General features: G+C 36.7%; 1 protein-coding gene across 1 annotated transcript; it reads left to right on the forward strand.

The window, feature by feature from the left end:
- The first annotated feature begins 1,009 nt into the window (after nt 1-1,009).
- LOC114285598 (protein NEN1) lies at nt 1,010-10,330 on the forward strand. The gene is made up of 6 exons (XM_028228643.2): nt 1,010-1,453; nt 2,532-2,689; nt 7,011-7,057; nt 8,346-8,409; nt 8,690-9,081; nt 9,932-10,330. The coding sequence occupies exons 1-6, from the start codon at nt 1,177-1,179 to the stop codon at nt 10,164-10,166; spliced, it is 1,173 nt and encodes a 390-aa protein (XP_028084444.2). The 5' UTR covers nt 1,010-1,176; the 3' UTR covers nt 10,167-10,330.
- The last annotated feature ends 3,516 nt before the right edge of the window (nt 10,331-13,846 follow it).

The raw sequence follows: 13,846 nt of genomic DNA on the forward strand, positions 1-13,846 counted from the left end.
AAATGAGGGAATTGTTATAATAAGGAGGAGATTGGGATTGTGTGATGGAAAGAGAGAGAGGAGAGAGGAGGTTGGAGTGTTTGAACAGAGAGGAGAGGAAACAGAGATAGAGATAAAATAAGAGGATAACAGAGATATAGGTAGAGATAACAACAATGCTTGGGAGCACTAATTAGTGCTCCCACTAATTAGGTGACAGTAGATTTTGTCATTAATGATGTAATGTTTTGGTCTTGGAGTTGTATTTTTTTTTTTTTTTTTACTTTTTTAATGCATTAGTGCTATTAGTGGTGATGTTTTTAGTGGGATGAATCATTGTTGATAGAGATAAAGAGGAGAGGAGAGAGAACACTTTTCGGGCCACTCGAGCCTCAATAAATCGAGTTACGAGCCATTTTTCATATCCTAATGGGGGCACAGAAATAGCATACAACACGCTTTCGAATTACGCGTGTATCATTCATTTGGTAATGGTGTTTGGGAGGTGATTTTTTTTTTTTTTTTTAGTTAAAAGACACTAAAAGACAAAATTAGTTAAAAAATTAAAAAAATAAATTTAAATAAAATGTCACATCAAATCTATAATCATTTTATCACATCCAATTATGGAGGTGTTTGGGAAGAAAAAAAATAGTCAAATTTAGGCTAAAAATCATAAAAAGACAAAATAGGCTAAAATAGCTAATAAGACAAAATATCACATCAAACTCATAATCATTTCACTTTTTCTCTCACAAACATCACATCCAACCACAAAAAAATCCAATCATCTTCCCAAACACAAAAATTTTAGCCTACTTAAAATAGCCAAAAACTGAAATAACCTACTAAAATAGCCACTTCCCAAACGAGGCCTATAAAAAAATTTAACTATCTTCCTTAACACAAAAATTTTAACCTCTTAAAATAATCAAAAAAAAAAACAAAAAAAAAACTTTACTAAAATAGCACATTCCCAAACACACAATAATGTTTTTTATTTTCTCCATTACATCTGTATCACTATCACCCCCATTCCCAACTTCCCAAGCAAGCAACCAACCCTTCTCTCTCCTCCCTCTCCTCCGTTATATACATACGTACACATCCTATTCAAACTTATCATCTTCTTCTCCACCATTAACCCTAACCTCTCTCTCTCTCTCTCTCTCTCTCTCTCCGGAGTTGGTAAGTGCTATGTTTTCGAGTAGTGATCGATCGCAGATAGTAGTCTTCGATGTTGAGACCACCGTTCCGAGACCCAGTCAGGGAGTCGGCATTCTGGAATTCGGAGCCATACTGGTGTGCCCTAGGACGCTGGTTGAGCTAGAGAGCTATTCCACCTTGCTCCAACCCCTTGATCTCACTCTCATCTCCACATTGTCGGACCGCAGCAACGGCATCAACAAGGACGCCATCATTTCCTCCCCCACTTTCTCCCAAATCGCGGACAAGGTCTACGACATTCTCCAGGGTATCTCTCTCTATGTATCTATCTATCTATATCTATATCTATCTATATTATTATAAAGTGAACACAATTTCTGGTGTCCTGAAGCTTTACTGTTCTCATGCCATATGGCAGTATTTTTTATTTTTTTTAAAAAAGTTAAACAAAGAGATGACCATGGGTTTAAGTACGAGAACTCATACCACTTAAGCTAAGTACACATTATAATATTAATTTCATTATTATTTTTTTTATTCCTACTTATTTAAATTGCACACACATCGTGTGTGCCACCGACTAATACTATTATATGTGAACATGACTTGGTATCTAATAATGCGGTGACTTTTCCTTCTGTCACGTGACAAATTTTTCTATTGTAAAATAAAAAAATATTATTTAAAAGCATGTGTAAAATTTGAACTCAAATCTTAGGATTTATTAAGAAGGCTATTACCATTTAGATAATACACATATTATTATATTAATTTCTTTATTATTTATTTTTATGCTTACTTATCTAAATTGCACATATATTACATGTGCCACACACTAATATATATATGTGTATGTATATGTATATGTTTTTGGGGTTTTGGATTTTTTATTTTTTTTTTGTTGGGTGTAATTTTGGGTTGAAAAATGTTAATCAGTTCATTAATGGTGTATGTGCAAAAAGGGAAAATCTTTGAGAGTTGTAAAAAGTTTGTTCTAATTTGAACCACAATGTGTTAAGTTTTGATTTGTCGCAAATTCAATTATAGAAGGCTCAACTCCTTGCCATGTCATTGTAATTTATAGATTTATTTTTAACATTTCTTGTGTGAAAAATGTATTGAAATAAGTGTAAAGTATAGGGAAAGGACAATGATATATCACCAGAATTTTTATATGCAATTCACGTCTAGAATAATTTCTGTTTATAATGATGGCTTTTGTGTTTTAAGTGATGCTATCACAACATTTTGTATAATAATTTTGTACAAATTTTTTGGTTTTATGATGCTACTCATATAGAAATATATAAATATGTATGAGAATGCGGAGATGTGTATTGAAATTTCAAAATAATTTATTTTTTATTATTATTTTTTTTTTATAGGGAGGATATGGGCAGGTCACAATATACTGAGGTTTGATTGTCCTCTGATTCGGGAGGCGTTTGTGGAAATTAATCGGCCACCACCTGAGCCAAAGGACAGTATTGATACATTGCCTCTGTTGACTCAGAGGTTTGGGAGGAGAGCCGGTGACATGAAGGTATAGACATTTTTGTGGTGAATTAGCAGTGAAACAATTCAAAACTTTGGAACAGTATAGAGGAAGGGTAAATTAAAGAAAAAAGAAGGGTTGTAAATTTGGCAATTGGGTTAAAAGTGTGAATCACGCAATGTGAAATTGCCAATTGTAGAAATTGGGAAAATAGTAATCTGTCTGTGACGTTTCTGTACATTTTCTTTTGCATTTTCAGTTGCTGAAATTGAGACTCTGCATTGTATTCTCATCTTTGCAGTCCTATTATTTAATTTGGACATATAGCCCTTGTTCTTGTTAGTGTGTTAGCTTTATGTTAGTGGTTTAGACTTTATGTATAGTGCAATGTTAGTGCTTGTTAGCTTTATGTTAGTGGTTTAGACTTTATGTATAGTGCAATGTTAGTGCTTTAGATTTTCATCATTATAATTTGTAAATCGTCTCCTATATAAGGAGCCCCTAACCATATGAATAAATACAATCTATTCTACCTCTCTATACATTATTCTAACATGGTATCAGAGCTAGGTTAAGAACTTAATATTTTTCGCTTCACCGGCGGGCGGCAACCTCGCCTTGGCCGCCCGCCGAACCTCAACCTATTCCGCTTATTTTCTACACATAACTTTGAGTTCTTCGCCATCAACGGCGGCAACATACTCCCTGAAAGAGAGACAAACAGGACGATCTTGAGCCATGGCACCACATTCTCTTCAGGTGCCGACACGGCAATACACCCACCGAAGCAACTTGTTCCTGACACGCCTTGCAACTCGATCCACTCGCCTCTCTCTCTCTCTCTCTCTTTGTTTCTCTCTCTTCGACGTTGAATCTTCATCTGGATCTGCCCCTTGCGCTCCATCAGCGAGCTCGCACGGCCTGCGCACCTCATGTCTGTCACCGGAAGCCTCGCCACTGCTTCCAGCCGTGACTGATCACTGTCTCTCACCATGACCCAACTTTTTAATATCATATCACCCACTCCCTTCTTTGTCAATCACTCTCACATATGGGTGAGAACAACACTGCTACCAAGAACCAGAATCATCTTAACCACCATGCTATGGACATCTCTGCCGGCGGCTCTAAATGCTTCGATGACGATGGCCGCCTCAAACGGACAGGGACTCGGAGTTGCCATTGGGTACACCATTGCATCTTCCATAAGCATGATGGCAATCAAGAGGTCTAATTGCTTCCATGCAAATCCATGCCAGATATGCAAATCCATGCCAGATATCAAGCACTCCATATATGTTCATTTTTGGTGTTGATAAAATCATTTTCTCTCAAATTCCGGATTTCGATCAGATTTCTTGGCTTTCAATTGTTGCCGCGGTCATGTTGCGCATCCAGAAGAGTACTCGGTTGAAAGGGGAGCCGACGCCTCCTGAGTTAACTCGTCAATTGATCTCTACCCAAGGACACCATCCAAAACATCTTCACTCAGCCTCAACAAAAGCAGACTCCAAACCCACTCACCGACTCCCCAAAAACAAAATAGAATCATCATCTAACTTTGCCACCCCTCTGATAATTATCCAACTAATCCACTCTACCATAGGTCCCTGACTCTTTTCTTTTAAAACTCATCCTTTTTTTTAAAAACAACTCCTCCTCCCCCAAAGACATAATCATCATGCTGACCATACACCATCCTCTAAAATAATAATTCTTCACACACTCACACTTTGACCCATTCTTTTCATAATCATCATGCTGACCATACACCATCCTCTACAATAATAATTCTTCATACACTCACAATTTTACCCATTCTTTTTATTATTATTATTATTTTTATATTTTTTTTTCATCCCACCGTTTCAGACCCCATTAACAGTCTGTTCCCACTACCCCCACTTCCCCTTTACTTTAACCATCATTTCTTTCACACTTTTCATCACCTTTCTTTTGTTCTCTTCCTGACCCATCATCCATCGCCCAACCTTTATTTTCCTTATTAAACAGCTTCGTTGGTCTACCTTCTCATTTCTTTTTTTTTCTTTTATCCCACCCATCCACCGCCCACACTTTCTTTTTTATTATACAGCTTCCTTGGTTCTCTCGATTCGCCCTGTTCCCCACTCCCCCCTTTATTATTTTTATTCATCATTCTATATTCATCTTCCCCAAGCTCATTTTCACGAAAGAACAAAAAAAAAAAAAAAACAACAAAATTTGCACCACAACCCATATTTTCTTCATCTCAGGGATCCACCCCAATCACAATTTTACACAAAAAAAAAAAAAAAAAAAAAAAAAACAACAACAACAACAACCAAACCAAAACAAAACAAACAAAACCCACACAACCCCACCACCCAGAAACAACCACACCCACAGCGGGATTTTTCTTCTCTACTCTGCTACGGGTCTCTTCTTCTTGCTTTTCTCTTGGATGTCCCTTACCGGTGCTGCCTCCGTGTTTCCCACGCCGCCAAGCACGTTCACTCCCCCCTGCTCCTCCACTGCAGCATATGGCGGACCTCCAAATCGGAACATCACGGTGGCCTTCCGCTTCAGCTCCTTATTTTCTGCCTTTAGCACACTTATCTCTGCTCGCGCATCCTTATACATGCGTTGGAGCAGAACCAGTTGGGCGTTTAACTACTGCACCTCATTTGTCCTGCTCTGCAGCCGGTGCGACAAGTTTGTGACCGCCGTCATGCTCTCCACACATGACTTTAAAGTATACTGATTGGCCTCAATATCAGTTTGCACCGCCATTTTTTGCTCCACAGACCGCATAGGAAAGTTCAACGGAGCAAACCCAGAGGCGCTTGGTTGAGGTTCAGGGGCCACCGCACCAGTTATCTCTCTTGTTGACTCGTTGAGGTCGGGAAAGAGAGTGAGCAGACCACGGGAAGACGAAGTCATTTTCTGGGCACCAGCGTGTTACAGAGTATCTCTCTCAGACAAGGAAGAGTTTTTCAGAGGATTTTTTCAGAAGTTTTTTTGTCTGCCTCAGCCTCAGCCTCCGCATTGGTTTATATCGACACTGACGACGCGGCCGACACGCTGCTCTGTCGCCCACGTGCCTCACCGCGTCTCCGGCTCACCTTTTGATGGCTCGACGCTTTCTGTCGGGCACGCCTTTTGATGAAGTGGGCGCGCCTTTTGAGGGCGCGACTTTTGAGGACTCGATGCATATATACATGTATATCTTTTGGGCAGCCTATCTACACACTCATACAGTGTTTTCTACCACGGTCAACTTTCTCACTCCCTTTGTTTCAACCTCAAATAGGTTTCTATCTTCACACCTATTTGAGTTTGAGGGGGGGTTATACATATATCATGTATCATGGTGAGCATGGTTACACACCATGGGAACCACCCAAGCCACCCTATGGCGCACTCCCTAAGTCGCCCCCTTGGTGCACCACCACAAGCTTCTACAACGGTCCGACATGACCCCGTAAACTGTCTTCTACATCGGTCTGATACGACCACACAGTGTCTGCTACAACGGTCCGACATGACCCCGTAAACTGTCCCGACATTGATCCCGGTCAGCTTTTACAACGGTCCGACATGACCCCATAAACTGTCCCGACATTGATTCCTGTCAGCTTCTACAACGGTTCGACATGACCCCGTAAACTGTTCCGACATTTATTCCGGTTCGCTTCTACAACAACGGTCTGACACGACCACACAGTGTCGGCTACATCGGTCCGGCATGACCTCGTAAACTGTCCTGCTACAACGGTCCGACACGACCATACCTTCCACAACGGTTCGACACGACCATACAGTGTCTCCTATCCTATTTTATTTTGTTTGTAGTTTATTTTCCCGTTTTATTACTCTCTCCAAACTCAAGTTGGTTAGTTCCTATCCTCCTTGAGTTTGAGGGGGGCTGTTAGTGTGTTAGCTTTATGTTAGTGGTTTAGACTTTATGTATAGTGCAATGTTAGTGCTTGTTAGCTTTATGTTAGTGGTTTAGACTTTATGTATAGTGCAATGTTAGTGCTTTAGATTTTCATCATTACAATTTGTAAATCGTCTCCTATATAAGGAACCCCTAACCATACGAATAAATACAATCTATTCTAACTCTCTATACATTATTCTAACAATTCTATTGTATGGATGGACCAAGGGTTGGGTCTAAGGCTCTGTCAAGATGGGTTCTAATCACATGTTGCTTTCTTTGTTTTCATTTTTTTTTTTCCCTCTCTCTAAATGATATTTTCCATAGCTAATCCATGAGTATGATAACGGCCTACAACAGTTATCGCGTACAACAGTTTATGATAATGGCATAAATTTGGTTGGTCAAAACTTTTGAATGCTTATACAACTGTGTTCTTGTATGCAGATGGCCACACTTGCAGATTACTTTGGGCTTGGAGATCAAACACATAGGTACTTGCCTTCAGTGGCGGAGGCATAGAGGGTCCGGGAGTCACGTGCCCCGGGTTTTGAAATAATTTTTTTTTAAATATAAAAAAAATATTTTAAATAAAAAAATTATAAAATATTATTTAGAGTAAAATGTCAATAATATTTTTAAAATTATCAGAATAATAATGGTTGTTTTTAATTGAAAATAAAGACATTACGATAACTCATATTATTATCTATGAAAAGTTCAAACCGATCAAAAAAAAAAAATCTATGAAAAGTTCAATACAATAGTGATACTTATCATTATTGACATATAAATATAATTAATCTCAATTAAGATATGGAATTTATTGAATTGTTAGTTACATTTGATATGTGGGGTTCATCCTCTATGTGTTTGTTTACTATTGATTTGTGATATCGTATGTGACGTAGTATTATTATTATATTAAATTTTTATTGAAATTTTGTATAAAAAACTACTTTTATCATTATATAATTTATTTCAAAATTTATATCTATAACTTTTTTTTATATTGTCCATAATATACTAGTTATAAATAATATATATATATTTATCTTTCTTAAAGTCAATCGTAAAAATTTATGTGAAATATTTTTAAAAAAATTTTAATATTATAATTAATAAATGCCCTTCTTATTTAATTTAGTGGCATTGGCTCTGCCACTGCATGCCTTTCCTCCCCCTTAAACATATCTCCACCATTTCAATTCAGCTATTTAAATTGAATATTTTAAATACTTATTGACTATTATACCAGCTTCATGTTGTTGTTCCTTCTCTTTTGTTTTTGTTTTTTTATTCATTTTTTTTATTTTATTTTATATCTCAAGAGTCAAGTCACATGTTCGAGTTTTCAAATGGAGACTGGTCCTGTATTTCAGTATGTAAAATATCTACAGCCTTTGATATTGTCTGATTTAAAGCCTTCTCTGTTTAAAGTTTGGGTGTTTTTTTTTTTTTTTCCCCTTTGGAGGGTGGGTGTCGAGTTTTCTTGAAGCTTTCTTGGTGTTCACTTAAAAACGGTGCTCCACTCGGAATTTCTAGGTCTCAAAATGGTTGCATCTGTGTGATGCTATGCTCTAGTCTAGATATGTCTGTGTGTAACAGATTTGGAATCTCTGTATTTTATCTTTTCAGAATGACCTATAAAATAAACATGCAATGATGGGCTGAATGATGTTTGTTCTGAGGAATTGCAAGCCTGTGAAAAATGTTAGTCTTTTACTCTTGTCAAGTCTTAACATTAAGGTTTGATGTTTCTTCTCTGTGATGATCTCTCAGGAGTTTAGATGATGTTCGGATGAATCTCGAAGTTCTCAAGTACTGTGCAACAGTTCTATTCTTGGTAAACATTTACCTATTCAAGTTTAAAGCTTCCATTTTACCAAAACAAGCACCACACGCCAATTTGACAATGTTTATTGCTGAATAGACAATGTTGTTGGACCTTGTAATTTGTAAAATATCATGTCTGAGCCCCCCTAGTTCACTGCACAATTGCTTGCTATGTTTGTTATATCATAACTTCCTGGTTATGTTGGTTGGGAAGTACGCAGAGTTGATTCATATAACTACATTGCTTGATTGAATATTTAGCAAATCACTAAAATCTGTTCTATGTGTAGGAGTCAAGCTTCCCAGACATATTTTGGGTTTCTCCTAATGGCTCTGCCGATTTCATAGACCCTGATGAAGTTTCTATACCTTCTATCAATGTATCTCTCACCCGATTTTATCATGGAACTCAAACAATACACATCATGCACAACGATATGACACTGCAGCTTTGCTGTTCTCACTTGAAAGTGCGTTTCGGAATAAGTACGAAATTCGTTGATTATGCTGGCTCGCCGCGATTGAATTTTGTTGTGGATGCAACTCCAAACCTTTGTCAGGTTTTGGACGCATGTGATAGTCTTGCACAGAGATTGTCCGTAGATTCTGGTAGCAGTTCTGAGTGGAGACCTCTGGTGACCAGAAACGCTGGTTTCTTGAGTTCACCTACTGTCCGATTGAAGTAAGTTTGTCTTTCTTTTTGCTATACATATACTTATTATAATAACTGGCTCAAAATGCATAACATAAACATGTTAAGTACAGCTTTGTTCCATCATATCCGATACAAACTTGAAATGTTAAGTAACAGATTTGTCTTGTCGTATCTCATTTTTAACAGATGTGGTATGTATTTTTTCTTCTAGCATAATTTATTTACTGTATGCATTACAAAATGGAAAGAGATAATTAGAACACTTGACTGTAGGAGGCTGACATATTCCCTACATGCTTGCTGATGTGTAAGCTCATGATTTTTTTGGTTACATACATAATGTTCATACTTCATGCATTGTTTGTTTGTTTTTACATAACTTTCTCTATATTTAATTAAAGAGTAACGATATTCATATAGAACTTTTATACAGGATGACGTGGCTTCTGTGGTCCCTTCATTTCCAATCAAAACACTAATTGTTGTCCTCATAAATTTAAAGATGCCATTGAAGCATAAATTTTTTGGACGTGTTTTCTATATAAACTTTTTGTTTGCAAATCATTTTTCTTTTATTAATCAAATGGTTCCCCCCCCCCAAAAAAAAAAAAAAATAAATAAATAAATAATTTGTGGCCAAGGGTTGTTTGTTTTCATGCTTTATCTTGTTTATGAGGAAACTGTGAATAAATTTTGTAATCTTATGGCAATTTTAAGGTGGAAAATTGTTATGATCCACGTCTTTGTTGGTTCTCTATATTGTATTCACATGAAAACAAATTGCTGGTGGTTAATTTCAAGACTTCACCCAAAAAAATCGCAAGACTCTCATACTTTCTGTTACTGAGAACGCACCTTTGCTCTGCAATTTCTCCAGCATACGTACCGTCACAGATGGGAGCGTTACCAAATGGGTCACAGAAATACACGGGAAAGAATTTTCTACCTCTCCACAAAAGCTTGTGTTTAGTGGATTAGACATTGCAGAACTTGAAGCATTGTTCACTCCAGGAACTTACGTGGATGCATACTTCTCCTTGTACCCATACGACTATAAACAGAACGCTGGTATTCGATTGGTGGCAAAAAAGTTGATCGTACATTCTAACTGATTGGTCATTCGCCACGTAATTTGTACTAAGTTTGACTATCAAAATTTGATTTTGTGTTTTGTAAGGTTAATTGGAATGGAGTTGTGTTGATGTAATGTGCTTGCTTAATTTTGTATCCAAACAATCATTTATGCTTATTTAATTTTAGTTATGTTTTTGGTTGAGTTTTGTTAGTTAGAGTTAATGTATGTGAAAATTTGTGCAGATGTTTTATTGATATTTGAGTTGATATAATTTTATATATAAAACTTGTAAGGAAAGCTAAAAAGTTAATAGAAAAATCTGCAAAAAGGACTGTTTAGTTTAGACCCCTCTTCTCTCCTATTTTGGCTCTTCTTCTTCTCTATTTTCTGTAGAAAAAATCAGATCAAATTTTATGTGTTTTAGATTGATTCCTTTGTAGTTTAAGCACACATTTGCTTCCAAAACACCCAACATAAAGTGGTATCAAAGCCTAGTTCAAAGTGGAAGTTTGGATTTGAAAAAGAGAGCTGAAAATAGAAGGTGTGTGAAGAAGAAAAGTGGGTTTTACAAAAAATCTCCATGGCTAACTCAAGCAACCAAAGTATAGGTATTCAGCAGCAACCATCTATGCCCATTTTTGTTGGAGAAAATTATGTTTATTGGTGTGTGAGGATGAAGACCTTATTTCAGTCCCAAGGCGTATGGAACTTGATACAAAATGGGTATATGATGAACTCGATTCAACAACTACATTAACTTCAGCACAAGAGCAACAGCTAGAGGAAACCAGGAAAAAGGATGCTAAAGCACTCTTCTTCATCCAACAAGCACTCTCTGATGAGTTGTTTCCAAGAATCATTGAAGCCAAGAAATCAAAGGAAGTATGGGACATTTTACAACAAGAATTTCAAGGAGACAAAAATGTAAGAATCATCAAACTCCAAACTCTTAGAAGGGAGTTAGAATATTTGAAGATGAAAGAATCTGAAACTTTAATTGATTATTTCTCTAAACTAATGGAGATTGTCAATCAAATGAAATCATATGGTGAAAGAGTTAAACAAAAGAGAGTTATTGAGAAAATTTTGGTAAGTTTACCAGAAAAATATAACACAATGGTGGGAATAATTGAAGAGACAAAAAATATCTTTGAAATGAGTGTCCAAGAATTGATGGGTTCTTTAAAAGCTCATGAACAAAGGTTATTAAAATAATCAGAGAAGCCTTTGGAGAGTGCATTCTAATCAAAAGTTAATTTGAATTCTAAAAGTCTTGGAGAATAATCAAGTAATGAACAAACAAGAGCGGAATCATCAAGAGGTGGTAGACAAAGAAGAGGAAGAGGTGAGGAAGAAATTCATCAAGGGGAAGAGATAGAAGCAACATTCATAGAAGTTCAAGTGTGGAAGAAAATACAAGAAAGTGCAAAATTTGTGAAAGGGGAAATCATCTAGAGAAGAATTGTTCATTCCGAGGGAAACCACAATGTTATAAATGCAAGAATTTTGGCCATCTCTAAAAGGATTGCAAAGTCAAAAGCAATTAACAAGCTAATTTTTTAGAAAAGAAAAATGGAGAAGAAAACTTATTTTATGCTTGTCAAGCAGCCTCAGAACACAAAAATAATGTTTGGTACCTTGATAGTGGGTGTAGTAATCATATGACAAGTGATAAGTCTATTTTCTTGGACATGGACACTTTAATTTGCTCTCAAGTTAAAATGGGAAATGGAGTGTTAGTAAATACAAAGGGAAAAGGAACCATAAGAATTGAAACAAAAAAGGGAACTAAGTTTATTCATGATGTGTTGCTTGTTCCAGACTTGGAGCAAATTTGCTTAGTGTTGGACAACTTGTGGAACATGGATATGCAGTCCATTTTGAAGCTAACAGCTGCACCATTCATGACAAAAATGCAAAGCAAGTGGTGGCAAAATCTCAAATGGAGAAAAATCGAAGCTTCTCACTTACATTCAACTATGCTAAAAATGTTGCTTTGAAAGCTCATGCGAATGATGAGTCATGGTTATGGTATAGAAGACTTAGGCATTTGAATTTTCATAGTCTCAAAGTGCTTCATCAAAAGAATATGGTCCAAGGACTTCCAAGTATTGAGGAAATACATAATGTTTGTGAGGGGTGTGCACTTGGGAAGCATTATCGGCAACCTTTTCCTAAAGGAGCTACTTGGAGAGCCAAAGAAATGTTAGAGTTAGTTCATACGGATATTTGTGGGCCTATGAGAACTCCCTCCCATGCCCAAAACAAGTACTTTATTCTCTTTATTGATGACCATACAAGGATGACATGGGTGTATTTCATGAGGGAAAGATCCGAAGTGTTCACTATTTTCAAGATATTCAAGAGCATGGTAGAAAAGCAAAGTGGGCACTACATAAAGACTTTGAGAAGTGATAATGGCAAAGAATACAACTCTAAGGAGTTTCACAAATTTTGTGAAAATGAAGGTGTAGAAAGGTAACTAACAGTGGGTTATACTCTACAACAAAATGGAGTATCCGAAAGAAAGAATCAAACGGTGATGGAAATGGCCAAATCTATGATGTATGAAAAGGGACTACCAAAGAGTTTTTGGGCTAAAGCTGTTTACACAGCAGTGTACTTCATAAATAGGTGTTCTACCAAAGTCGTTTGGAAGGAAACTCCTATAGAAGCTTGGAGTGGGAGAAAGCCATTAGTAAAACATCTCAAAGTATTTGGATGTGTTTGCTATGCTCAAACTCCAAAGGAAAGAATAAGCAATTGGATGAAACAAGTGAGAAATGTATCTTTGTGGGATATAGCAGCAAATCCAAGGGTTATCGATTCTATAGCTTGAAGAAAAATTAGATAATAATCAACCGGGATGTGTTATTTGATGAGCACGCTTCATGGAATTGGGAAGAAGGTAAAATTGAGAAGCAATCTGTCCTAGTTGATGAGAAGCAAGAAAATTCAACACATGAAGATAAAAATAATGAAGATTCATGTCAATCCTCACCAAGGGCAAGTTCATTATCATCTTCCAGCTCTTTTCCAAGTTCAAGCTCAAATTCTAATTCATCATCACCTAGCTCAACTCCAAAAAAAATGAGGAGTTTGAGTGATGTGTATGCTAGATGCAATTTTTGTGTAACAGAACCTAGAAGTTTTGAAGAAGCAATTAAAGAGGAAGCTTGGAAGAAAGTAATAGAAGAAGAAATTGAAGTCATTGAGAAGAACAACACATGGGAATTAGTTGAAAAACCACAAGGCAAGGAAATCATTGGGGTGAAGTGGATTTATAAAGTAAAGTTGAATTCGGATGGTTCATTCCAAAGAAACAAGGCAAGATTGGTTGCAAAAGGGTACACACAACAACCTGGAATCCATTTTCAAGAAACATTTGCACCGGTTGCACGACTTGACACCATTCGAGCTTTCATTACTTTAGCAGCCCAAAAAGGTTGGTCATTGTATCAACTTGATGTTAAATCTGCATTTTTAAATGGAGAATTGAAAGAGGAAGTGTATGTTGAACAACCCCAAGGTTTTTTAATGAAAGGAGATGAAGACAAGGTGTATAAATTGAATAAAGCATTGTATGGGCTAAAGCAAGCTCCAAGAGCATGGTATAGCCAAGTTGATTTCTATTTCATCAACAAGGGTTTCAAGAAGAGCAAGAGTGAGCCAACCTTATATGTGAAAAATCAAGGTATGTCAATTCTTATTGTTGCC

Source organism: Camellia sinensis, chromosome 4 (genome assembly GCF_055761805.1).
Source record: "Camellia sinensis isolate YWXY chromosome 4, ASM5576180v1, whole genome shotgun sequence".
Classification (NCBI taxonomy): domain Eukaryota; kingdom Viridiplantae; phylum Streptophyta; class Magnoliopsida; order Ericales; family Theaceae; genus Camellia; species Camellia sinensis.

Bases quoted from the DNA above. Each gene is read 5' to 3' on its own strand.
- LOC114285598 (XM_028228643.2), top strand. From the start codon at position 1,177: ATGTTTTCGAGTAGTGATCGATCGCAGATAGTAGTCTTCGATGTTGAG. The intron at 2,690-7,010 runs GTATAGACATTT...TCTTGTATGCAG, and splicing joins GGAGAGCCGGTGACATGAAG to ATGGCCACACTTGCAGATTA. The intron at 9,082-9,931 runs GTAAGTTTGTCT...CAATTTCTCCAG, and splicing joins TCACCTACTGTCCGATTGAA to CATACGTACCGTCACAGATG.